This window comes from Apis cerana, linkage group LG10 (assembly GCF_029169275.1).
Source record: "Apis cerana isolate GH-2021 linkage group LG10, AcerK_1.0, whole genome shotgun sequence".
Lineage (NCBI taxonomy): Eukaryota > Metazoa > Arthropoda > Insecta > Hymenoptera > Apidae > Apis > Apis cerana.
Genome location: NC_083861.1, coordinates 11,967,722 through 11,995,520, shown reverse-complemented (window position 1 = coordinate 11,995,520; position 27,799 = coordinate 11,967,722). Strand labels below are relative to the sequence as shown.

The window sequence follows — 27,799 nt, the reverse complement described above, 5'->3', positions numbered from 1 at the left end:
ATAGTTTTGAAATTTAAAAATATATTTATTAAATTTATGAAAATTGATACTTCATTTATACATTTCTTGAAAAATATTTTACATTTTAACCAAATGGAAGAAATTATAAATTTATATAATTATTTTTAAATAAATGAAAATGTTTGTGTGAATATTTTATAGATTTTGAGATTGGTTTGTATCTTCAGAATTGATATTAGATTCAGCATCTTCAAAGTCCTGAAAGTAAAGCAATAATGCAGATTTTGCATAAATATATAAATCGAAAAATAATTGAAAATCATATTTTTATTTGTAGATTATAAACTCACATAATCTTAATCACTAATTGTGCTATCCGGAAAACCGTTAAGTAACATTAAAAGAAAAATATAGAATGAATGTACGATATTAAAGATAATCATAATAAAAAGAATGTATATATAGCAAAGAAATAGGAAAGGATAAAAAATGAGACTAATGCCAATCGTAGCTAAACTTGTCAATATACTGCCCATTTCTCGCTTTTTTTGCGAGATTCATTTTTTAATTACATATATGTACATATATATGTAATGCATCCAGAAAAATCATACATTTTATCAACTTTTCATGTTTTTATGAAATTAACAAAGTATTTAATATATATTTATATTTTGTTATTATAAATATTAAAAAAATATTATAAATAATATAATATTATAAATAATATTAATTAATAATTACGAAAAATTTCGTACCTCTTCATCACCTGACTCTTCATTTTCAGTACTTATCGGTATACCAACTAATTTAAATATGAATAATATGTAAATTATAAATGCTATATTAATTAAATTCGCTAAATATACGCCATATAAATATGTCAAATACAAAAAAGGAAGAATAATTATTTTCACAGAAATTCTAGCTATATTTCCGAAAAAAGAACCCATATTTAAAATAAAAATAATTTTATTTAAGTTAAAATAACTTGCACGTTTATTTCTTAACTGTTATAATATAAAATAATATAATAATTAATTTCTCTTAGATAATATATAGACATCTTTTGTCGATGTACGATTTATCATCGAAACAACTTCGTGTTATATGATAAATAATAATTTAAAATACATGCTTTAGAAATACATGAAATAAAATATTTTTAAATTACAAATTTGTTTTAAATACAATAAGTTATAATATATAAAGGCATTTTATATTAAATACATTAAATAATGATTTTAAATATTATATTTTTATTTTTAAATTCTTAAAAAGATTTTAGATTATATTTTTTTTTTATTTTGATGTAGAAACTTCACGTTCAATAATAAAAGTCGCATTACTACGTATCGAACAATCACTTTCATAATTATCTATATTTGATTCAATATTTGTAACATCTAAAACTAAATTTTTGTTTTCAAACATTTTTAACGAAATTTCATCACAATTTTTTACATCATTTTTTTCAACAATATGTATTTTATTATCAGTAGAATTTGAATCATTATTTTTAAAACGCTTATCACAAATAATTATTTTTCCATCATTTTTTTCTATTTCAGTAATATGCTCTGATTCAATATTTTCTTGTGATAAATCTTTTGTACTTTCATGATATACTTTCATCTTATAATAATCAGTAGTACTATCAGAAAAACTCTCTGATATATAATTTTTTAATGTGTCATTATTTTTCATTTCCTTTATATTTTTCAATCTTTTTTTTATATGCCAATCATTTATTTTGTTACTTTGTAAAGCGTAACTTTCAATAACTTTCTGTTTGTCACTATTTGTTGTACTTGACTCAAAATAACTCGATTGATCTTCACTACTTATAGATGTATTTTTTCTCAATTTTTTTTTCTGTTTTTCTATATTTTCATCTAAACTTGTTAAAACTTTGATCTTATTTAATTCTTGGACAAAGTTTTTTCCAGATTCAATATCACCTGATGATTTTGACGTATTTGATAAAATGCTATCGATTTTTTTAATAATATTATACAAACGATTCGCACTGCGATTTTTTATTGTTTGTCCAGTTTCATTTAATTGTTGGAGTTTTATTTTTGTATTATTATATTTATTTTTTTCTAAAGGAATATTATCAGGAAATTTAAAAAGATTAGAATCATAACTCTGATTAGATAACAAATTCTTTTCTTTTACAGTATCTTTATCTTCAATTATTTCTTTATTATTTGATTGTAAATCTTCTTTGGATATTAAAGATGTATTTAAAAATTCAAGGGAAACATTTCTATTGTTTACTATATTTTCAATTTCTCTCATTTTTAATCCTATATTTTCACCTGTGGCATCTTTATTAAATTTTAAAATTTTTACCGGAGCAGAACTGCCAAAAATTGTAAAAGCTAACATATGATCGTATGGATGATAATCTACACAAGTTACTGCTCGATAGTATTGATCGAATGTATATTTTGCAATAAGATTTCCAGTTTCTAAATTCCACACATTTAAAGATGAATCTTCATCACCGCAAAAGATTAAACTACCGCATGGAGAAATACAGGCTGTTGATTGTATTCTGCAACAAATATTTAAAAAAAATTCTTATATATAGAGATTAATTAATAATAATATTCCAATACCAATACCAATTATACATTAGATAATTTATATAAAAATTTATATAAAATGAATCACGTTTCGTTTTATAAATATATTTCTTTCAAAATTATTATAGATCTCAATTTTAATTTTTTTTGTATAAATTAAGTAAAATAGAAAAATAAAATAATTATTACAACGCATAAATAAGAGAAACTTATAGAATGATATGTTAATTTTTTATTATTCGAATAATTATTATCCAGATTAATAAGATTTACTTGAAATATTTTGTTAAAGAATTTTTTTATATTTTTCCTTTTAAAATTCATTGCATTTAAAATAATTATTTTTTTATTTTATTTTATTAAAAAAAAAATATATATAATTTGTAACAATTTCAAAAAATCTATCATGATAATTCGCGTAACTTGCCATTACTTGTTCATTACATTATGTATATGTATATATATAACAAATATAAAGAATCAAGTTATAATTTATAAAATTTGAAATTATTAAATTAAATTATTTAAATTAAATTAATTATAAATAATAATATAAAGAATATTTAATTATAAAGAATAATATAAAGAATACCTTTGATTATTCAATTCATTATATTTTTGCAATATTACACCAGTTGCGAGATCTAACATTTTTAATCCATTGTTTCTCGAATGAACAAGAAGTCTAGATTCCAAAGGATGTAAAATAATCGTATTAATTATTATACCGTCGATTTCTCTGACTTTTATTTTTCGTGATATATGCCATTCCTTTTTAAATGATACTTTTCGATTTTTTTTTAACGCCCATAATATTATTATTCCAACACTGTCTGCTGTTAATAAGTTACTATTTTTCTGAAAATACATTGAATTTACAAAACCCTCGTGACCTTCCAATTCCTGATTAAGATCATGATTTTTCAATTTCTTATCTTGTATCCAAATGCGTACTATTCGATCATAACATCCAGTTGCTACTATCGAGGTATTTTCAGACTCGAATTTACCACAATATACATACGAAGGATGAGGCATCATCTATCATGCAATTTCATCTCGATTAATATCATAATAATATGTATAATGTAAATATATATGGAAACAAATTATATTATATACTTCTATGTGTTGTATAATTTGATTCTGCACATCCCAAATGCGAGCAGTTTGATCTGACGAAACAGAAAGTAAATAATTATCATTGTTAGACCAATGAAGAGAATAAACAAAAATTTTGTGTCCTAAAAAGCGTACGTGTATTTTCTTTGCTTCAACCTAAAAAAAATTTTAATATTTATTAATATCAATATTTAACAGAAAAATATAATAATAGAGAAGTATTTAAATATTTATAATCTTTTTAATTTATTTTTAATATATGAAAGATAATTTAAAATCATAAGGAGTATAAAATCTGAATTATATATATTTTATGATATAATTTAATTAAAATTTAATATAATATAAAATTTAATTTAATAATCACAAATTAAAATTTAATCCTATATATTGACAAAAGCAAAAAATTTCTATATAATTTACCTTATAAATGACAATAGGATAATCTTGGTCCTCAACAAAGCTACAAGCCAAATATTTGCCATTGTTGCTAAAAGCAACATAAAAACATCCGTTTTCGCTGATGTCTGTTTCGAAGAAAATATCATTTGGTACTTTGCAAGATTGTGCAGTTAATCTAGTCCATTTTGGTAAATTTATATTGTCTGAAGTATGATTTTTTTGTGATTCATTACATGTATTAGATAAATAATTCAATGATAATTGTTGATATAAAACAGGTTCTAATTTAGGTGGATCAATGGACTTTATAGTAACAAATAAGCTACTAGGATATTTTTCTCGAATATTTGATTTCCACCATGTGTATACCTAAAAAATTTCAATAAATTTCAATTTTATAAAATTTTAAAAATTTAAAAATTCTGAGTAAAATTTGAGAATAAAATTTGATAAAAAATTCTTATTGGAAATATACATAGTACAATATATAATTTAATTTGGAATTTAATTGGAAATAATTATTTAAAAAAATAAATCGAAGAAAAAAAATATATATATAACCAAGATACTTAAATTTTTCTATAATTTTAAAATTTTCTTTTGTATATTAATGATCATAATCATTAGATTGATCTATTATAAAAAAATTATCAGTTGTGATTATCCAAAATTAAAACTAAATATAGAATTTAAAATAAATATAATAACGCTTAAAAGAATAAAAATAAATTTTTACAATATTTCTAAAAACGTAACTTACTTCACATGTATGAAATCTTTCAAATTTTTGAAAATTTTTTTGAGGCTTATACAATTGTAATCTGATCTTTTTATCAATATGTAACATATTATTGTATCCTATAGGTTTTAAAAAAGCCCATGCTATTTTATACCAACAACTTTCATGACCTATTAATAAAAATAAAATCAAATGATTAAAATGATTAAAATGATTAAAACTAATTATTTTGAACTAATGATATTAGGTATAATAAAACTTGCCAAATTTATCATAATTGAAACTGGCTTCGGCAAAACTTAAAAGATCTATAATTTCGAAAAGAATTACAACATATTCATTATCGGTTTTCAGAAGCTCTTCAAAATTATGTTCGAAAATAAGTTCTTCCTCCCATATTGGTATTATGGATTTATTTTCTTTGAAATCGAATTTTCCCGTTATTATAGGTTGCAAATATGTACTTGTACCATATTTATTTTTTAAATATTTCCCACTCTCTCCTTTTATTATATGAACTTTTACCATAGGATGTTTCGTCATATAATCAATCTCTAACATATCCGTTCTATGAATTGTTACAGAAATATATTTTATATTTTTCTCTTCTTTTTTTTCTTTTTTTTTTAAATTTTCTTTGACATTAACAGGTGTATGCATAGATGAAGTAGAAATATTTTTTTGATGTATTTTTCGCTTTTGTTGCATTTGACATTGTTCCGTATAATTTGTTTTTTTTTTCTTCATATTTGATCTTTTTAATTTAGCTTCATTATAAATTTTTCTCGAACGATTCTCATCCAAATCATCATCCTCAGAAGTAAACGATTGTTGACTAGAATGTTTTAAATAATTCCTATTTAGATAATCATGTTCATCGACAGATATTAAATTTTCTTTAGAATGCTTTTGATCATTTTTAATCGAATGTTTTCGATTATATTTTTGATTATTCTTTATTAATATTTTTTCGGAGGAATCCGATTGCACAGTAATATCTTCCAAGCTTTGCGATGTATTGGAATTATCAGAAATATTTTTCCCATTCTTATCTGTGGAAAAATTTTTTTTATATTTTGATTTATGATTCATTCTATCTTTCAAAGACATATCATAATTAGATTTTTCAGTATGTTCAATATCTAATACTGTTTTTTTTCTTTGATTTTCATAATTTCGACCATTTAAATTTATAGTCTCATTTAAATTTTCGATCATGATTGTCGTTTCTCTCAAACTTTTGTTTTCCTTGCTCAAATCTTGAGAACTTCGGCCATCAAATTTCATTTCGATTTTCGTGTTATCATGATTGTGATCGGTTTCAATTTTAAGAATTTCTTCATTTTCCGAATCAAAAGCTACATTATCAAAACCAAATAATAATTCCTGTTTTAAAAATGAATTTGTTGTCAATGCTTGTTTTGAAGAATGTATCGCTGGCAATGATTGATTTGAAAAACATGCCATTGACAATGATTGTTTTGAATGTTGAACAGACGAAGATGTATTGTCTGGAGATGTATTTGTCCAAGAAATACTCCTTGGTTCCGGTAATTGAATCACAGTGGTATCTTTTGACCATCGTTTCCTCGTTGGTTTCTTCATTTCTACTATTTCATTTTTTGATATATCCCATTGTTTTCTATCATGCTTTTCCTCTATAAACGATCGATTTCTATTTTTCTTATTCGATTTATTATCTTTTATTGTACGAATTTTTTTTTCATTTTTTTTCTTAATCTGTGATTTTTCAAATTCTTCAATCAGATCTATCGATTCTATAATTTTTATATCATTATTATATTTTAAAAGATTTTGATGTGCAGTTGAATTGATTTTAGATCTTTTAACTTTTTTATCACGAATAGTATTTATATTCGAAGATGTATTTTCACATTCCTGTAGAAATCGATTTGAAATATTTTTATCTACCGTTTTATTTTGATCATCATTATCACTAAAAAATTTGTCTTCTTCATATTCTTGATGAATATCAACGATGACATCCATTGATTTTGATGAAAATTCTGATAAATTCATAGTTTCCATATTAAATAATAAATAATTTTAATTTATTTAATTTAATTTTAATTTTTTTATAATGAATATTGATAAAAACTTCTATATTATGTATATTTATATATTCTCTAATATTGTTAGTAATTATTATTAGTAGAAAATAAATATTTATTATAATAATCACTTTAGATTCACTTTATTTTAATTTTTTTTCGTTAATATAGTTTATAATCTTATATTATTTTTTATTTTTGAATTGAATTATAAAAAATTTTTTAACTATAGATATATTTAATATTTCCTTATTATATTTTTGATTTCTAGAATTGTTATAATATATTCTAAATAAATATTTTTTACTTTTCTATATATATAATTATTTTTTTTAAAATAAAATATAAACACAACCAGACATACATATATACATAAACACATACATACACACATATATTCTTTTATTAATAAAAAAAAATTGTTCAATAAAAACTTCAAAATAATTTAGTTTATATTTCTATATAGTTTATATATTTTTTATAATAAACGTAATTATAAAAAATTGTTATATCATATAAAAATATAAAATTATAAATAAGTAAATAATAAATAAATAAAATAAATTTTGCAATATAAATTAAATCTATATAGTTTTTTTTATTATTTTTTGTATAAAAATTGAGTATTTTATTTTATTCCTCTTATTATTTCTCAGAGGTTATGTGCATTTTTCATTTAAATCTTAACAACTTTTTGATTAATATATAAATTGATAGTAATTTACTTATTTTTTCAAATAAAATACATAAAAATATTTGTACAGTAATTTTTTAACATATGAGAAATAATTTTCATATAATTCTATTATTTTTTTTCAAATATTTTCGTATTTTTTATATTTTTTAAAAATTACACTTGTATTCAACTGCAATCAAATTTTTTCACTATATTATAATATTTATATATATATATATAAAGTATAAACTTTTATTTATTCAAATATGTATATACAACTACACAAATATATGTAGATATATAAAATAACAGTTACTCTTGCTAATTCTCATCCGATAATTAGAATTTATCGGAAATTTCAATTAGTGTTGTTATGTTTTTGACTGATATATTATATTATACCTGTTCTTTATTATTATGTATACATACATACGCAAATAAAAAAAAATACAAAGAGAAGAAAAAAAGAATAAATATTTTTTTATATAGATATTTATTGTACAATTTTTCAAATAATTATAATATTATTAGAATAATTATAATTAGATAAATTTGAAATTTAATATATAGGAGAAAATTCATTTTTTGAATTTATATACATATATAATATTAAATTTTATATTTATTTATTATATATATATATATATATATTTATTTATTTCATTATATAATAAAAATTTATGATTTTAATTTGCTTCTCTGTTCATCATTTGTTATTTCTTGTTTTTGTTCTTTTATTAATTCCTAAAACAACAAATTTTTAAATTAAATTTTTTTGCTTCTTTTCTTACATTAATATTAAATTATATATATTTTAAAAACATTACACTTACTGCTTTTATAGCATTTTCATAATCTTCTTCGCAATGTATTAATATCTCATCATGATTATTAAAATATTTAAGATTTTTTTCATCATTTTTTATATTTCCTATTGGACATTCCATTTCAAAATTTATATTTCGAAGAGATTTCATTTTCAATCTTTGTTCTCTACTTTTAGCTTCCTTTATCTTTTCTCTACGTGTTTCTCTATCAAGAAACTAATTTCAATTATTTGAATATAGCAGAATTATTATATATAATTATTATATATTATAATTACTATATGCAATTATTATATTAATAAAACTTACTGTTGTAAATAAAACTTTATCATTTTTTTGATTAGTTGTTAAAGCTTTTGAAAATTCAAGTAAAAATATTGTTCCTTTTTTATTAGCTATTGCTGCTAATTGTCCTTGTTCATGTGGTTTTATATATGTTAACACCTCATCACAAACCTAATATATGTTACATTAATTCTTAAATATGAATAACATTGCTCAATAAATTAATAATATAAATATACTTTTAATATATAATTGAATGATTTTATTGAATTCTTTGTCTTAAACATAAATTCAAAAAATAAAAAAAAGATAAATGACATAATTAAATATTTCCTCAATTCAAATTTTTAAATTTAAATTTTTTTTTAAATTCAAATTTTTCATTTTGTTTCGATATCTTTTTTGAATGATTTTTTTTTAAAATATCTAAAAAACCCAACATTATATAAAGAAAAACTTTTTTTTATAAACAAAAATTTATATAAACAATTTACAAGAAAGTACATTTATTCTTTTTATAACTTTGATGATTTTTTACAATCAGTTACGAAATTAAAATTATGAAATTAAATAATTATTGATGCTTTTATTATGTAGAGAATTCTTCTCCATTAAAAATTAAAATAACTATTTTAATATAACATTTCAACATTTTTATTTTTATTAAAAAATTTTGTATTTTCAAAATAAATGTAATTCTATGTCGAATTTAAATTTAAATCAAAAAATTCAATTAAAATCATTCATTAAATATTGAAAATCAAAATTTTTATTAAATGATGTAATATTAAAATAAACATGCTTTCACACTAAGAACAGGAGAATCTTGTTGAATTAACAAATCCCAGATATCTAATGTTCCATCCATTTTTATCAAAAAAAATACAGAAAATCGTGTTATACTCCAAGCTCCACCCATTAAAAAATCTCTGTGACCACTAAAATATAATTTTAATGGAATTATAATATTAAAATATAATTCTAATGTAATTTATATTAATTTTAGTTAATAATAAAAATGTAAATTAGGTAATTTTTAATATATTTACGGTGTCCAAGCAATGCAAGATTCTTTACAATCTTCCGACCATATTCTTGTTGTCCAATCTCCAACAGTTAAAAAATTTTTAACAAATGTTGGATTTCTTTCTAAACTTATTACAGGTCCATATTGTGCTTTGAATCTTGTTGCAATTTTTTCACTTGAAGTTTTACCTTTGCGATTTCCTGATATTACTATACCTAAATATAGAATAAATACTAAATATAAAAATATTATATTAAAATTACTATATCTAAACATATAACATGCATAAGCATATAACAATAAATACATATATGATTATTATATAAGGTTTTTATTTACCATTTTCAAGACCGCACATAAAACGTGTACCCATGGATGGTTCAAATTGTAATGCAGAAATTCCAATTGCTTTATTAATATTCTGATCATCAGGTTTGTATAAATCAATTACTAATGTTTCTGTAGGCATTTGTAATTTTCTAATATCCCACCACATTATCTATACAATTAATTTATAAATCATATATATATTAATTTTTATTTTATTTTATTATTATACCTGTCCATCTTTTGAAGCACTGAAAAACTCTGTACCAGTTTTAGAATTTATCCATAAAACTTTATTACATAAATCTCTATGACTAAATTCCATTGAACTTGTCTCAACTAGTTCTGATCCTTTTCTAATATCCCAACAAGCTACTTGACCAGTCATTAATCCGCTAATTAGTATGTTGCTATCTTTGGGATTGTATTCCAATGTTAGAATTGGACAGAATGGTTTTAAAGTCATACAAGGTATATTTGGATTTTCTATGAATTTAAATAAAATATAAATCTTTTTTTTTAGAAATTTTTAATTATAAAAATTAAGTTTTAATTAATTTTTCAACTTACCTACATCCCAAATATATGATTGAGAATTGTCATTTATTGCATTTTTAAAATCAGTATTACAATAACTAGCTGCAAAACGATTTCCTTGATCTGGTGACCATGAAAGATGTGTTATTTGTCTTTTTATTGGTAAAATATCACGATATACATTAACTGTACGTGAATACACTTGTTGTATTAAAGAAACTGGTTCCATATAACTAAAGTATTGTTCATAAATATTACATACATTATTCTGTGAAATGCATTGTTCCATTGGCTAAAAATGATAAAATATGTATTAATTTATTAATAGTAAGATTTATTAATAGTAAAATATTAAGATAGAAAACAAAAAAAAATTAATTACAGGCAGCAATTGAAGCATTGTATGAATATATAATTCATCTTTTTCTATTTTACGTTTATATCTCATAGCTTGTTCTATATCTTTTGCATTTAAATCTTTTGGCCAACCACCTTCAAAATGACACATACCATTATCTTTAAAAGTTGCAGTATTGGTATTTACCTGAAAATTAATAATAATAATAATATTCATATACATATATATTTTTAAATATAAATTTATGTGCATGTACCTCATGAACAGAATATATATTGCTACATTGAGTTGCCCGAGTTGTAGGATTTATTTGAATATAGTGATTCATATATCCTGCATGTGGTTTAATATCAACTTCTATTTTTTGATAATTTGAAAAATTACATTGTTTTCCAAATTCTAATCGCTGTTTTGTATAAATGTATTGCATGTTAATATTTTTTGTATTCCAGATTATTTTTAATTTAATCAATAATTTATTTAATGAATTAAAATATTTAATAAATTGCTTATTAATTAACTTAAGATTATTAATTTTAAAAAAGGAATAATTTTTAAATAATTGAAATGATTATCATCACTTATAAATCAATTATAATTAATTACATTTATTGACATTAAAAATCATATTAAAATATTTCATTAATTTATAAAATTATACACTGTATTTATAAAATAATATCCATTGTGTTTTCTAATTGCTATAGTAACGAATATATATTTCTTTCACTATCTCTCTCACTCATTCACTCATTCACTCTCTTTCTAGATAATTTTATAATAATAACGATTATCATAATTTTTATTTATTAATTCTTACTAAAATAGGAATTTTTGGATCTAAACCTTGATAGAGAATAAAAATCATTTTATAAATTTTCACATATTCCAATTGTGTATAATCAAAGAAGATCTTCATGTTAGGAAGTATATCTTCTATAATAATTTTAATTAAATCATTATAATATTGTATATATTGAAATTTTTGCATTATATCAAAGAATAATAATAATTGATCTTTATTTGTATAACGTATACAACATATTTCTGACATTCCTAAAAAAAAAAAAAAAACAGAAAATAAAGTATTCATTAAAAATTGTAAAAAAAATTTAGTTCAATACCTTCAAAATTGCTATTATAAAATAAATTCCAAATTCCATTTGACATATATTGTGTCACATTAGAAATAACAGATAATTCTTTGTATGATTCATTTTTTAAAATATATTTATTATTAAATTTTTTCACTTCGTACATTTTCCATGCAGAATTTAATTTTGCATACATTGCTCTAATATCTTTTAAATTAAATACTTTAATATTTTTAGAAAAAAGAGATTCAAATAAAGTTATTGATTCGGAGAATATAGATGAAATATTTTTATGTACTGATTTTTTTTTTACAATTTCATTCTATGTACAAATAACATAAGTATACATATATGTTATTTATTTATAATATTATATATTATTTATAATATTATATGTATATTTACTTACCATTTTATTAAATTCTATCAAAAATATATGTAATATTTTCTGATGTTTTTGAATAAATAATTTTTTTGTAAAATCAATATTTAAATAAGTATGGTAAATTTTTAATGATTTAATTATTTCTTCTGAAATATTATTTCTATTAAAGTTATCTATAATAGTACCAATTATTATTTTCTGGTCAGAAGTACATTGAGAAATTGCATTTTCATGTAATGGACACTTTATATTACACTTGTTAATCAGTGTACAATCATTAGATTTAATTGACATTTTTTGTATTAGATTTTTCAATTCACTAATTGATGTTGCAGAACATTTTTCATCAGATTTACAATATTTTGACTATACAAAGAAAATTATATTAAATATTAATTAATTAAATATAAAACAATTAAAATATTTTCAGAATTTATAATAAATGAATTCATTAATAGAAAAATTATTATTTTTATATAATATATAATAATAAAATCAATCAATATCAATAGGTAATAGTAAAATTTAAAAAAAAATTTTTATAATACACATAAATAATATATAAATATTTTATAAAAAAAATATAATAAAAATTAATAAAAACTTAATTAAAAATTATTACATTTAAAATTTTATTAGATTAAAAAATAAAAAATAATATATGTGAATATATTATCCAAAAAATTACCTCTTTTATGGAACAATTAGATTTAATTTTATTTTCCAATTTATGATTAATGCTTTTGCATTGATTAACTTTTTCAATATTTTTAACATTTCTTTTATTTATTGCAAGAAAATTTTTAGTTTCTGTAAATTTTATTGAGTTTATTAATAATTGATTATTATTCTTTGTTTTTTTAATTGTATATGTATCTATCTCATTTTGTACTTCTTTATCATTTTTCATATTTTGATTATTTTGTTTTATAGCATTAAAATCTTGTTTTAAATGCATGTTCTTATTGTTAACATTTAAATTTTGAATCTTTTTTTTTTTCTTATTTTCTATAATTGATAATATATAATTAAATAAATTAAATAATACATTTTTTAAAATTTTAACAATATTAATTTAAATATTTACCAGTTTTTTGATAATATTCATGTTTGTTGAAAAATTTTTGATTTTTTATATTTAAAGATGATTTCTCTCGTAATTGTTGTGTTTGTAATAATGTTCTACTAATATCTGCAGCAATTTCTTCATCTTCATCTTTGGACTTTAAAATAGAAAATAAAATTAAAGTAACTTATTTATAACAAATTTTATAAAAAATGTATAACAATAACGTATAATAGTCTTACTTTGAGACAAGTACAAACATTTTTATTAACTTCTTGTTGAGGATTAACTTCTACGCACCATGGTTGTAAACAATACATTGCTTCTTCACAATTTGTTTTTAGTATAGTTTTTACTTCTTCTGTCAGAATCAAAGTTCGATGTAAAAATTTAATTAATTTTGAAAGATTGAAATTTTGTAAATCTTCCATTGTTACTCTTGAATCTTGTTTCTAATAAACAAAGATAAAAATAATTAAATAAGAAATAGAATATTAATAAAGAACTATAAAGAATAAAAAAAATTAATAAATTATAATAAATTAATAAATGTTGCTCAAAGTGTTAACTGTATTTCTTATACACTAAAATATCATATAAATAGAATTTATGTATGATATATTTCACAATTCCTTCTCATACATATGCAGTTTTTTAACATATAACAACATTAAGTAAAATAAGTATTATATATTAAATACTTTACGATTTATTGATATTATTTGTGAAAATATGAGATAGACTGAAAAAAAGATAATGAAAAAAAATGAAATAAACATTTATGAAAATGAAAAATTGATGTAATTATATATATATTATATAATTGTATATATAATATATATATATTTTCATGTATATATAAAATTCATTTTTTTATAAAATTTTTATTTAAATTAATTTAAAAAAATGTTAAAATCGCTTCTACTTTAAATATTCATAAAACTGTTATATATATATAAATGCTGTAAATGGAAATATATATATCATCTACAAGTTCAGAATAACTATTCTACAATATTAGAGATAATTTTTTTTTTAATATTAATTTGTTGTACGAGCGCGTGTGTGTTTATTTAATAAAAAACAAGGTTTTTTTTTATAAAAATAAAATACGTTTTACGATTTTGCGAAATCCTTAGCCTAATGATCTTTCATAAGTTCATACATCAACACCTTCATACATCAACATCACAAGGACAAAGATACTGTATCTAAACATTAGAGATTTTAAACAGTTTTTAGAGGGCACTCATACAAAAAATGATAAGAACGATGTGAACAATACAATATTTTTGAATAGTTTTTTGATATACAGATTATCTTCATATCAGACATTCAGATAAAATATTATTTTATCTATTAAATCTAAAACATATAAAACAAATTGTTTTATCTCTATGTGCAATTTATCACATTAGAAACTCAGTCATATGCGAAATATACATTGTAAACAGATTATACCAATTATATGCATACGTGATTATTATAAATATATATATATATATATATATATTTAATAATAATTATATATATATGTATATATATAAACAAATTCTATATAACATTGCAGAAATAAATTTTTAGTAATTGACATATAATAATTTGAAAACTTGATTTATAAATTCAAGTCTAAAAATATTAAAATAGAAATGGATGAGAAAGAAGTCTTCTATAAATTAATATCTTTTAAGCAGAATTATTAAGTTTATAAATGTTGTTATGAGAAACTATGGAATTGTTTCTTCATAATGTCACATATTTATAATTCATCTTTTCTTGGCACATCATCATCTTCATCTTCTTCTTGAGCCTGTAAAAATAAATATTATAATTTTATGTTATTAAAATACAAATAATATCAATTATAAATTTTTACTAACTTCTTCTGCAGCTTGACCATAAGCACCATCAGATTCAATAAATTTAGAAAGTCCTTCAAGCGTTCTTTCGCCGTTATATTCTATAGCCTAAAAATTTACTTAATTTAGAATACATTATTAATCTCAAATAAGTATTAATATTTTAATTAATCTATTATTCTTACTTCGTTTGTTTCCTTTTTGTAAAGAGTAATTGTTGGATAACTACTAACTTTAACATCTTTTAATTCATTTGCAGTAGCATCCATTTTTGCTATAACTAAATTTTCACTGTCTTTATATTTTTCCCCAAGCTATAAATTACATTATATTTATTATATTATATTCAATTTTTTTTTAAATTTATTAAAATTGTAAAAATAATAAATATGTAAACAAAACATACTGCTTCGTATATAGGAGCTAGTTGTTTGCAATGCCCACACCATGGAGCATAAAATTCAACTAAAACGTTTTTCTTTTTATCATATGCAACTTCATGGAAGTTAGTACCAACAAGAACTTTCACAGGATTCTTATCCCAATCTTCTGGCAAATCTTGCGTAAGAAAATGCCTTTTCAATTTGCCTTCGATAAATGCAGTTACAAATTCCAAGACATTTTCACTGGATATTTCTGGCTTTTCTGGTTTGTATTTAGCCATAATTTGTTCAAATTTTATAATACGCATAGCAGGTACTTCACTTTTTTTCATACCAAAATATTCTAAGATGCGTTCATGATCAGATTCATCAGCATTAATTGTCACAAATAAAACCTGCAAAATACAATAAAATAAAAAATTATTATTATACTATATTTATATTTATTATTTATTTTTATTTATTATACCTCTCCACGGAATTTTTTTGCTGGTTCTTTAATTTTATCTACATATTCTTCAAAATGACCAGCTTCTTTGCTAAGGAACACAAGAAGATGGCTTTTGATATCACCACTAAATATTTTTTGTACTGTGTCTTGATTGAAATCAACAACTAATGGCAGTGAATGTACAGAAATGAAGTTTTGTAATTTTTTAACATCAAGTTCCTCATCAAATTCTTTTCTGCCTTCATCAAACTAAAACAATTATTAAATATTATATGATTGAAATCTACAAAGGAAAATTGAATACATAACAAATATATTGAATATATAACAAATAAAAATTAATATACCTTTTTAAACAAAACAATTTTACCATCTTCTACTCCATACTCATTGAAAACTTTATCATTATTACTTATACCAAATACATGATCATCAACAGCATTACCAACTTCTAAAAATACTTTTGCACCATCTGATTCTATGTCCTAAATAATAGTTTAATATATATATAATGATTAAAGTTTCATAATACAATAAAAATCTTAAACATGCATATATTTCATTATTTTAAATGAAACATAAATAATATACTATATAATACCTTAAAGAATCCAATAATAGCAATATTATGTGACTCAATAAATGATTTAGCTTCTTCAACTGTTGATAAATTTTTTGCAGCAGGACCTGATTTTTTTATTACCCAATTTACAATATCATCTGCTTGACGACCTCCACTATAATCAATAGCTGATCCTTTACGATAAAATTTAAGGGTAGGATATCCACGAACTCCATGTTTTTCAGCTAATTCTGTTTCAATAATTGCATCAACTTTAGCTAATTTTATAGGAAAACCACCATCCTGTAATTTTTTAGCTGCTTTAGCATATTCAGGTGCTAAAGCTTTACAATGTCCACACCATGGTGCATCTAAATAATAGAAAATATAAGAAACAATAATTAATATGAATAAAATATTATATATATAATTGTTATATAAGTATTATATTAAAAAATCTATTGTACTATTATATAAAATAATAACTTAAATATTTACTAATAATAATAATACATAATAATAAATGAAACTATACACAAATGAAATATATACATTTTCATATATTTTATTTGTATTGTAATTGATTTTTATTTGTTTAAATGTTCATGCATATAATATATTATATTATATATATACATATTCATATAAATTTAAAATTTTATATATGATAACAATATTATTACTAGAATTTCTTTATATATAGTAAATAATTTAATCTTATTTTATAAAAATTTTAATTTTATTTATTAAGATAAATATTATATTATATCCTATAAGATTTCCATTATATATTAAATATCAAATTAAAATAATGTCAACAATCATGAACAATTTTATAAGCCGGCTTCTAAATGATGACGTGTAAGAACTAACCATCTGGATCAGCTTCTATTGTATTTTGTTTTAAATTTATATAAAAGTAACAAATAAGATAAATATCATATTATTATTTTTTTTTAGATATAATTAAAATTTATTCAAGAAAAAAATCAAAGATTACTCACAAAATTCAATGAGCAGGTAATCATTTTGTTCGATTGCTTCTTCGATGTTATCTTTTGTAAGCACTAAAACCGAATCTTCGATTTCAATTTTTGCAAGACTAAAAGTAAAGAAACAAATTATTAAAATTGTTAATGCAAAAATCTTCATCTTTAAACGAAGACAATATTATTTCTTGATAAGTTATATCACGACACGTATATAAATTTCGTTTAATCGTACGACAAAATAACGGATTCTACCGTTACAATATTGAGATTAAAGTCACCAACACCATTCGTTGAGGAATATGAATAAAGTGACCAAATACAATGATGCAGAGAACTATACAGTTGGTAGATTGTGGTTAATGCGTGGCATCACATTCATCGTGGAAGATGCTGATTGGTCAATACAGTATTTAGAGATCCAGTAAGATGTAATATAAGATTACTATACAAGAGTTAGAACATCATCTTTTTTAATGATACAATTTTATTATTTAATAACGTATTTTATGTTATATTTTAATATAATTAAAATTTTTTTAGAATAATTTTTAATTTATAATTTATATATATATATATATATATATATATAAAAGAAACAAATGATAATGATATATATTTATTCAATATGTTGATATATTTCATTCTTGAATTGATTGATCATTAAAATTATCTTAATTTTTATAAAATACTTTTGTTAAAATTTTCAATATTCAAAACTTAAATTTTTTATATATAAAAAAATAAACAATATATTTCAACATATTTAATTTAATAAAAAATATAATTTAAACGTGTATTTTATATAATTATTTTTTATATTATAATGTATGAAATATTTTTCGTATAATTTAAATATAAAATTTTTAATGAAAATTAAATTTTATTAATTTAAAAAAATATATTTTACAAATATTTATTTTTTTTATTTTCTAATTTCAAAAATGTATAGTACAAAATATTTAATAGATTCATATTTTTAAAAAAATAAATATAATTGAGATATTCAACAAATATGTCATATTTATATACAATAGTATATTACATAACTACAATTAAAATATAAGTGCTTAAAATAACAAATTAGAATTTAACCTTATATTTATTGTGAAATATTGTACATTAAAGGAATTTTTTTAAAAATTTAAATATTTCAGGATTAAACAGGTATATTAAAAAATAATTATTCCATGATATATAATTGTTTTTTTAAATATGAAAATATATTAATTATAAATATATAATAATTATAAATAAATCAAAATATACTACTTTTCATTAAATAATATATCGTTATTATATTATATAAGAAAAATTAATTTAATTTTTTATTTTATTAAAATCATTTATATTAAATATTATGTTTAATATAGAAATAAGAAAAAATAAATATAAAAAAATATTTAAAACAAGCATTCAAAATTAAATTTTTAATATAATAGTGATCTTTTATTTACAGAGATGACATATGTAATAACATCAGAAATATTTACAGAAAATAAAAATTTGTATATAAAATATAAAAATAATAGTAAGTTTTTCAATTTTTAGAAAATTATATATATATGTATATATATATATATATGTAATTATATTTTTTTAGATGCAATATCCAGTTTTATTTTTAAATATCCATCCTACATGATTAAACCAAAATGTCTTAACAATATTATAAGTCATGATAATGATAATGATATAGTGTTAGATAGACAACAAGAAGGAAAATTATTAATAGGTATAAATTAATATATAGAAATTTTATATGATAGCGAAAAAACCAAAAAGTTAATATGATAATTTATAAAAAATATCATAAAAGATTAGTTAAAATTATATTATATTAATATTTTTAGAACATCATATATCTACAAACTTACAATATGTTGGATTACAAGTATGGCGAGGTGCATTATTGTTAGCTGATTATATTTTATCGAATCCTGATTTATTCAAAGATAAAATAGTTTTAGAATTAGGTGCTGGAGTTGGTTTAACTAGTATAGTAACTAGTTTTTTAGCAGAAGAAGTAATTTGCACAGGTAATGAAATTTGTAATGAAATGATATAATAGTATATATTATTTTTTATATTTAAAATAAATATTATATTCTAGATATTGATGTCAAAGGAATATTGAAATTAATATATAGAAATTTTATACGAAACAAAAATTATATTAAAGCTAAAATTTATATTAAGGAATTAGATTTTTTAAATTTAAAATCATTTACATCTTATAAGAAAAAATTAGATAAAGCAAATGTTATTTTAGCTGCAGATGGTGAGTTATAACTTTATATTTTATTATAATTATAACTTTATAAACTTATTTTTAGAACAAAAATAATGCATATTAGATAATATCTTATGTTTACAGTAATTTATGATAAAACTATAACTGAAGGATTTGTTCAAACATTAAGTGAACTTTTAAATTCAGATATATCAAAAGTTATTTATATTGCTTTAGAGAAAAGATATGTTTTTACTACAGCTGATATGAAAACTATTGCACCTATGTATGATGAATTTTTAGGACTTATTGAAGCAAAACATTTTAATTGGCATACCGAATATATTAAAATAGATTTTCCACAATATTTTAAATATAATAGAATAAAACAGATGGTTCTTATGAAAATAGAAAACAAGTTAAATAAATAATGTAATTTAATATGTAACATATATAACATATTCATGGACATAAGAGAAATATTAAACAGTATTAAGTAACTAAATATATAATTGTAAAAATCTTGGATAAATTTAGAATGCTATTATAAATTTTCATTACTAATAACTTTATAAATGAAAATAAAGTTTTTATATTCTTATTAATTTTTTCATTAATTAGTAAAAGTATATATAGCATAATTTATTACTTCATAAAAAGATATATTTTTCCGAAATTACATGATTGTTTGTGCGTATGTGTGTATTTGTGTATATAGAAACATGTACTACAATTTTATCCAAAAAAGCTACCCCTTAGAAGGAAAATAATTTTTAATATAATGTTATAATAATATAATTACCATTATATAATTATTCTAAAAAATAAAAGAATATATTAGGTTGTCTTGAAATAAATTGCAATTTTTTATTACTATTTCTAATATTTAAAATTTTACATATTACAACCTTATGAACTGTAAATTATTTTTATATTTGTTATCTAATATTATTTTAAATTTCTTAAGAAATTTATTTTCAAATATATTTACAATCAATATAAATATTGCACTACATAATTTAATGATGATACTTTGATTTTCTCTATTTTTATTAATTTCATTAATATTTAATAATGACGTAATAATAAAAAAAAACATTCATAAAATCTTTTTATAATTTAAAATATTAAAACAAGAGAATTTCTTTAAAATATGAATCATATATTCTGCAAAAATAAAATAAATTTTGCTGAACATATAACTTTTTTCAATATTTTGTAAAAAATTTTTTTATAATGTTCGTATAAATACATTTATACGAAATCAGATTTTTTTTTAAAATATAGAATAATTTGTATCTCATCAAATAAGCTATATAAATTGTAAGGAATTTATTTCGATTAAATAAGTTAATTTTAAGTAAAGCTTTATACATGATGTTATCAAAAATCGCAATTAATTTTCGAACAACCTAATAATTTGAATAATTTCAAGTAAAAGCACTGAACACTTTAAATTATAATATTTCTATGTTTATTGTATTTTTTATTTACAACCTAGCATAAGTATTAATGGACAGTGATCTAAGTCGTTCGAAGAGAACATTACTAGAAATTAATACTTAAAAATTGAATAAGATTTCATTTTACATATAGAAATATCTTGGGAATGTAATTGTTTCTTCGAACGATTATCGGCAGTAAAATTGTGTATATTATATATACACAGAGAATAAACTTACTGTAACTTACTAAATTTCGTCTATAAGTTTATCTGAAAGAATGACAATCGACAAAGAAATCTTTACTAAAAATAAAAAAACATACAAACATTTAACGCATTATAAATGAGCACAAATACTTAATGTAAAGGTCATATATTGGCGAAAGTCACTCTCACATTCAGATTTTCTCGCTTTACAAAGGCACTTTTTTTATAACAGTTCATTCCTTACTTTGGGGTAAAACCTATAATTTACAGCCTCAGTTTATTAAATTGAGTTTATAAGAAATATCTGAAGTAATTTTATCAAGGTCCCATATTTTAAGAGATTATGTGCTAATTTTCCCAGTTTTGTATTAACTTCAGATATTAAATTTATTCATTAATCTATAAGATTATAATTTAAATTAATATTACATAGGAGGTACAACTGTTTTATCATGTAAAAGAATAATCTATTATCTCATGAATATACAATATTTATCCAATGACCTTGATTTCCTTCAAAATGTAGTTATATGTAAATTTAACATATATTATTGAATAAATTAAATGTATATACATATATGTAGAAATAAATGTAGAAATAAGCAGTTGAACAAGACGCGGCCTGCACGAATGCGGGTAAAAGACGAGAGACGAAAGCGATTCATCTCACTCGAACGCGCGATATTTTGACCATATCGATTGGTCAAATGCTGTTACCCGTTCGTGTATAAAAAGAGGTTTTTTTTTCCAATAAAGTCAGTCTTATCCGACACCTACTAGAGTAATAGCAAGTACAAGCGGCAGACGTCTTCTACGTATTCTTGTTCTTCATGTTACCTAGTACGCTCAGGATTCGGTGACTAGGATTATATTCTTTATATGTTCAAATATCTAAAGATAGATATTTTCCTTCGAGGAAACAAATTTGCAAACAAATTTTCTACTATTCATAACTTCGCAAATGAAGGAAAATATTTCCTTCTTAAGATTACAAATAATGCATCTTTCAATTATCATTTCATCTTCAATTTTCCTAAAAACCTCGTCACCGGAATCGAAGCGAACACTTTATATTGTGGTATCTAAAAAAAGTCAATCCTCATCACTCTATACCATTAGAATTTAATCCTTCAATATTTAAATTTTCTTTAGTATTTGTATTATTTTGTTTAGTATCTAAAGATGCATGACAGCCTGAATTAAGCCATTTTTCAACTTGAGCTTCATGAGATTTTTGTAAAACTTTTCGAATATCACTATCTTCGCCTCCTTCTTTCATGATTTCTTGTAATTTTTGTATTGTTTGATATAAAACCACAGGACTAATTAGACCAAAATCAAACAAACTACACATATGTAAAACAAAATTACGATATAAATTTTTCATGAGCAATTCCTTTCCTTTAGTTTCTAGAAACATTTGGCAAGCCAATGGTATTTGGCAGTCTCCTACATATCCATATTTCATGACATGTAAATTCCACATTTTCATAAGTTCTTTTTCTCCTTCATTCACATCTGTAAAATCATCAATCATCATTCTTGTTTTTGTTTGTAACCATTTTGGATCATTTTCTCCTTCAGAATCAATATCCATTTCTTTTGGATATATAGGTAAACATGTAACAGTATGATGATACAACCTATGAAAATTTTCATAAATCATATAATCTATTATATATTAAACAATATTTATTTTAAGTAAATTTTGTACCTATTATGCCCTGTAATATAAGGTCTCTGGCTTTCATATTCATTTTCATCGAGTTCTAAAAATTCAGAAAGACTTGGTTTAGTTCTTTTTGGACGACATACTAAAATATTTGTTACACTTGTTCGTCTTGTCGGTCCTGTTCTTGAAAATGCTACATTTGATGGTTGCGAAATTAATTCATGAGGACTACCAGCATAAGAGCCATCATAACATTCATTTATTGCTACATCTATGCGAGCACCTTGTGGAATTGGCTATTAAAATAATCATAATTACATTATAATGTCGTTATGTTATGTAGAATTATATATATTTAAATACTTACCACATATGTAAATGTAAATCGCGAATGGCATAATTTTAAGTGTTTTAAAAGTGAATAAAGTTTTCCACAATCTAATGAGCACCATGGACAATGTAAATCTTCACAAGCTTCTGTTTGTTGCCGACTATTATTATTATACAGGAACTGATAAACTATTTGCTGTGTACCCATGACAGTATCTGTTTTTTCACTAGATGTCGTCATTCTTGAAGAATTAAGAGGACTAGGTGTTGGCAGTGTAGAGTTATTGTTGTTGTTATTGTTATTACTATTATTGTTGTTGTTGTTGTTGTTATTATTATTATTATTATTATTATTATTATTATTATTTGTGGAAGAACGTTCTAGACCAGCTGAAATTATAACATTAATTTATAATTTCTTAAAATTTTATTTATGTATTGTGTATATATATATGTATATATATATATATATATATATATATACATATATATATATTTTGTGAAGAAAAATATGAAATAAGACATAAAATATATTAAATTGTTTTTCTAACTTTTGTTTTTCTATTCTAAAGAAACCAGCTTGTTGAGCATTATATATTTTCATAAATAACTTACTATTTCCTGATCGATTTTCCTTATTATCACCATTTGGTAATGGATGAATTGGAGCTGGTCTATCAACTAAACCATTGCTTGGTTCAGTTGTCCAATTAAGCCTAAATTTTAACGTTGGACCTTTGCTAAATACTTCAAAAGGGCCACATTCTTTGATGTCAGGTACAGACTCCCAAGAGCTATGCTTCTTTGGGCTAGATCGAATATTAGTTTGTACTTCTTGTAAACCTAGTTCATAATCTCCATCAGTTAATAAACATCGGTTGTGCTTATCATATACTATCAGTTCAGAACCATACAATTTTATTTCCTCTCCTCCAGACTTAATTGAACCCGTGGAGGATTTACGACGCTTTTGAGCTGGTTCTAAAAAAAATGTTTATGTATATATAATTATTAAATATAAAGAAAAAATATTTTTAACATTCTTTTTTCATAATATTGAAAAAAATAATTGCGTGTATATATATATATATATATATATATATGAAGAAAGAAATATATGAAACAATATATTTTCTAAATAATAATGATATAATAATTTATTATATATATTTTTACCAACCATCTAAATCACAGTTATGCATAAGGCAGCCAGTACTGGATGTACAATATACTCTAAGTAAAAGCATATAAGTTTTTGCTACATGACCATTATTTAAACTGAAAGATTCATTAGGTATAGATATAGTAGGTGCTTTTGGAGGGGGTTGATTTTCACAAGGATTGATTGGAACTTCACTTGTACCAACAGAAACCTAAAATAAATAATATTTACTTAGTTAACAACTTTTAATTTTTTTGATATATTTCAATTCATAGATATTTAATGTTGTATTATTATGTTAATGTAATTCATAAAAATCAACTTGCCTGCATAATTGGTGAACTCACATCTTTTCGTTTCTTATGACATATTTTCAATAATAATGTTTCCACTTTTACAGGATCTTGAGGTGTTTCAACTGTAATATTAATATCATTATAAAGATATATTATAATAAAATCTTAAATACAATTATTTTTAACATACAAAAAATTAAACAAAAAATGTTTTACATATGATTACCTTTTTTATCATAAAAACCTAGAAAAGTAAGAGTCATATATCCACGAACACCTGGGTTTTCTTCTTGATTATTTTTCAACATTAATTTTTCCAATATCATATCAATTTTAAATCCTCGTCGAGACTTATGGCTTCTGGACATACGTTGCCTCATGTAAGTTAAATTTCTATATAGAAATATTGGCTAAAAGAAATTTCATAAAATACTTTACACAATTATATTTCTCCTAGTTTATATAAACAAAAACATAAAGAACATACAATATGCAATATTTAATTTATATCTTATAATGAAATTATAAGACAGTTTTATAATATAATTTTATACCTACCGTTTTTATATATTAAAAACAAATATAAAAAGTTTCAAAATATTTTTACAGTTTGGATTACATTCACAAGCACTCTACTGTAGAGTTTAATTTTTACAATTCAAGAAAAGTTCACTAAACTCTTGGTACAAAAAAAATTGTACCAAATACACTTTCATTCACTTTATTTGTCTACAAATGTTTATTGTTTCACCTTCATCTAATATTTGTACTTTTTTAATATTATTATATATTAAAATATTCAGTTAACACTTTGAGGAGAAATTAAACTATAAATAATTAATAATTAAAATAAAATATGAAATAGAGATAAATTTATTTTATTTTTACTTACTGAAATTTGGTTTCTTGTGCGAAGAAATCGATAAATTTGGGTTGGCTCTGAAAAAATAAATATAATCTATTATAAAAAAATAAAAATATAATTATAAATTCAAATAAATGAAATAGAAAAAGAATTCAATTAAATTCCTTTAAATAACAAAGATTAATATTTTTTTCAATTAAAATAATTTTTATAGAAATTTAAAAATATACATATATTAAAAACATCATAAATGTACTTTCTGATTGAATGTTTTTTTCAATATGAAATTGAAATATAGAACATATATATGAACGTATTTATATATATATATAACTTATATTAAAAAATAAAATAATCAAAAAGAAATTAAGTTTTTTATAATAAAATGTAATAAACCATAATAAAACTATATAAAATCTTTATTTTTTTATGTTTCTATATGCTAATAAAATAATAATTTAGGGATCAAATTGAATAATAATTGAATATTATATAATAAACATTTATTATTTTAAAAATGTAAAAAATATTTTATTATTAAAAATAATTACAACAATTAACCATAAATATAAATGAAACTAAATAATATATCAATTATCATAAATGACTTAATTTTTCAAATTGAACATTAATTTACATATAGAAAAATGACATGTGCCCAATTGAAATGAAGGAGGGAACGAAATGTAACGACGCGCGAATCGGCGCTCCGTACGTTCAATACATAAGGTTATGTATGATCATTTTTATTATTTATAACATATATTCAAATAGAACTAATCATTAATTACTTAATTATTATGAATTTTTATATTAATTAATTTTGAAATTTCAAAAATATATAAAAAAGAAAAATAATATGACTGAAAGTTCTTACTTTCGAAGGCCTGTAGGAAGAGCTCATGGTCTGCTTGTATTTGATCCATTCGAGGACCTTTTTGTCCATCCACTTCTTTTTCCCGCTTTTTCGGCGGCATTTTCACGCGATTCGTTGTCAAATTTTCTACGAAAATTCACTTTTGTCACGTAAAAATCCAATGACAACACCCGCCCCGCGCGAAATCTGCGGCGCTTAGCCTGCGACTAAAGCGCACCCTTATGTATGTATCGTTAATAAGTATCTAACTAACTATTTATTGTGAATATATTTCGCGCAAAATTTAAACAATTTATTCTAATTATGTATCTATGAATATAAATATATATACATATGTATATATACATATGTAAAAATCTATAAAAATTATAAATAATTTTCTCTTAATAATATATTATATTATTTTGTATTTTATATAATTAAATAAATGATAATGTGAATGATAGATATGTGATATATGAAATGATAAAATTTCAAAATGTATAAATGTAATATAAAATTGATATAAGTTTATATTTTACCAAAATTATATATTGCAGATTGTAATTGCATTTATTTATTGTCATAATATTTGTCATTTATTTTGGATTATTGGATTGGCAAATAAATATCTTGCATATCCTATTATTTTTTAATTAATTATTTTATTTAATTATTATATATTTTTAATTTTAATTATTTATCATAAATAATATATATTAATAAATGGTACTAAATTGAATTACTTTTATATTATATATACATTATTGAAAATTATATTATTATTTTTGCGGTATTTCAAAATCTAATTTTCTTCTTTAGAATTTCATTCTCTAGAATGATTTTGAATAATTAATTTTAACAATATTAATTCAGCAGAAAAAATATGATTTACTATTTGTTAATTTATTTACACTTAATATTTTGTAAATTAAAATTTAAAATAAAATTCCTAGTAAATACTTGCATTTAGTTACTAACAATTGTCATGTAGCATAACGGCTTACATATATTTGAA

At 21.0% G+C, this 27,799-nt stretch overlaps 6 protein-coding genes across 10 annotated transcripts; 1 reads left to right on the top strand and 5 right to left on the bottom strand.

Moving 5' to 3' along the window:
- Positions 1–270: 270 nt before the first annotated feature.
- Positions 271–7,856, bottom strand: LOC108002238 (jouberin). 2 transcript variants are annotated; one of them, XM_062080652.1, is made up of 7 exons: positions 5,082–7,856; positions 4,840–4,988; positions 4,101–4,448; positions 3,678–3,833; positions 3,510–3,596; positions 3,148–3,413; positions 271–2,524 (listed from the first exon to the last, which is right to left on the bottom strand). In XM_062080652.1, the coding sequence occupies exons 1-7, from the start codon at positions 6,865–6,867 to the stop codon at positions 1,264–1,266; spliced, it is 4,053 nt and encodes a 1,350-aa protein (XP_061936636.1). In that variant the 5' UTR covers positions 6,868–7,856; the 3' UTR covers positions 271–1,263. The 2 variants fall into 2 exon arrangements, with proteins under 2 accessions (XP_061936636.1, XP_016919289.2); XM_017063800.3 differs by having other exon boundaries at positions 3,148–3,596.
- Positions 7,857–8,170: 314 nt separating this feature from the next.
- On the bottom strand, positions 8,171–11,505 carry LOC108002213 (dynein axonemal intermediate chain 2). Of its 2 annotated transcripts, XM_062080654.1 has the most exons (10): positions 11,184–11,505; positions 10,952–11,113; positions 10,603–10,861; positions 10,265–10,518; positions 10,045–10,204; positions 9,728–9,920; positions 9,481–9,616; positions 8,703–8,849; positions 8,400–8,609; positions 8,171–8,310 (listed from the first exon to the last, which is right to left on the bottom strand). In XM_062080654.1, exons 1-10 carry the CDS (start codon positions 11,355–11,357, stop codon positions 8,245–8,247), a joined length of 1,761 nt encoding a protein of 586 aa, XP_061936638.1. In that variant the 5' UTR covers positions 11,358–11,505; the 3' UTR covers positions 8,171–8,244. The 2 variants fall into 2 exon arrangements, with proteins under 2 accessions (XP_061936638.1, XP_061936639.1); XM_062080655.1 differs by lacking the exon at positions 8,171–8,310 and having other exon boundaries at positions 8,399–8,598.
- Positions 11,506–11,515: 10 nt separating this feature from the next.
- LOC108002216 (uncharacterized) lies at positions 11,516–13,657 on the bottom strand. Its single transcript, XM_028668963.2, has 5 exons — positions 13,494–13,657; positions 13,095–13,414; positions 12,431–12,772; positions 12,052–12,343; positions 11,516–11,983 (listed from the first exon to the last, which is right to left on the bottom strand). The coding sequence occupies exons 2-5, from the start codon at positions 13,362–13,364 to the stop codon at positions 11,730–11,732; spliced, it is 1,158 nt and encodes a 385-aa protein (XP_028524764.2). The 5' UTR covers positions 13,365–13,414; positions 13,494–13,657; the 3' UTR covers positions 11,516–11,729.
- An 832-nt stretch (positions 13,658–14,489) lies between these two features.
- LOC108002225 (protein disulfide-isomerase) lies at positions 14,490–17,879 on the bottom strand. The gene is made up of 8 exons (XM_017063775.3): positions 17,732–17,879; positions 16,767–17,098; positions 16,513–16,650; positions 16,184–16,414; positions 15,738–16,109; positions 15,517–15,645; positions 15,353–15,439; positions 14,490–15,282 (listed from the first exon to the last, which is right to left on the bottom strand). Exons 1-8 carry the CDS (start codon positions 17,877–17,879, stop codon positions 15,232–15,234), a joined length of 1,488 nt encoding a protein of 495 aa, XP_016919264.1. The 3' UTR covers positions 14,490–15,231.
- Positions 17,880–18,003: 124 nt separating this feature from the next.
- Positions 18,004–20,806, top strand: LOC108002198 (methyltransferase-like protein 22). 3 transcript variants are annotated; one of them, XM_062080659.1, is made up of 6 exons: positions 18,004–18,140; positions 19,176–19,247; positions 19,320–19,451; positions 19,570–19,755; positions 19,830–19,997; positions 20,094–20,806. In XM_062080659.1, exons 2-6 carry the CDS (start codon positions 19,178–19,180, stop codon positions 20,378–20,380), a joined length of 843 nt encoding a protein of 280 aa, XP_061936643.1. In that variant the 5' UTR covers positions 18,004–18,140; positions 19,176–19,177; the 3' UTR covers positions 20,381–20,806. The 3 variants fall into 3 exon arrangements, with proteins under 3 accessions (XP_061936643.1, XP_061936642.1, XP_061936644.1); XM_062080658.1 differs by lacking the exon at positions 18,004–18,140 and adding an exon at positions 18,176–18,883; XM_062080660.1 differs by lacking the exons at positions 18,004–18,140; positions 19,320–19,451 and adding an exon at positions 18,176–18,883 and having other exon boundaries at positions 20,094–20,554.
- A 594-nt stretch (positions 20,807–21,400) lies between these two features.
- Positions 21,401–27,026, bottom strand: LOC108002224 (polycomb protein suz12-B). The gene is made up of 9 exons (XM_017063774.3): positions 26,803–27,026; positions 25,953–25,999; positions 25,287–25,470; positions 25,091–25,182; positions 24,783–24,975; positions 24,218–24,583; positions 23,640–23,992; positions 23,315–23,568; positions 21,401–23,243 (listed from the first exon to the last, which is right to left on the bottom strand). The coding sequence occupies exons 1-9, from the start codon at positions 26,900–26,902 to the stop codon at positions 22,703–22,705; spliced, it is 2,130 nt and encodes a 709-aa protein (XP_016919263.2). The 5' UTR covers positions 26,903–27,026; the 3' UTR covers positions 21,401–22,702.
- Positions 27,027–27,799: the final 773 nt, after the last annotated feature.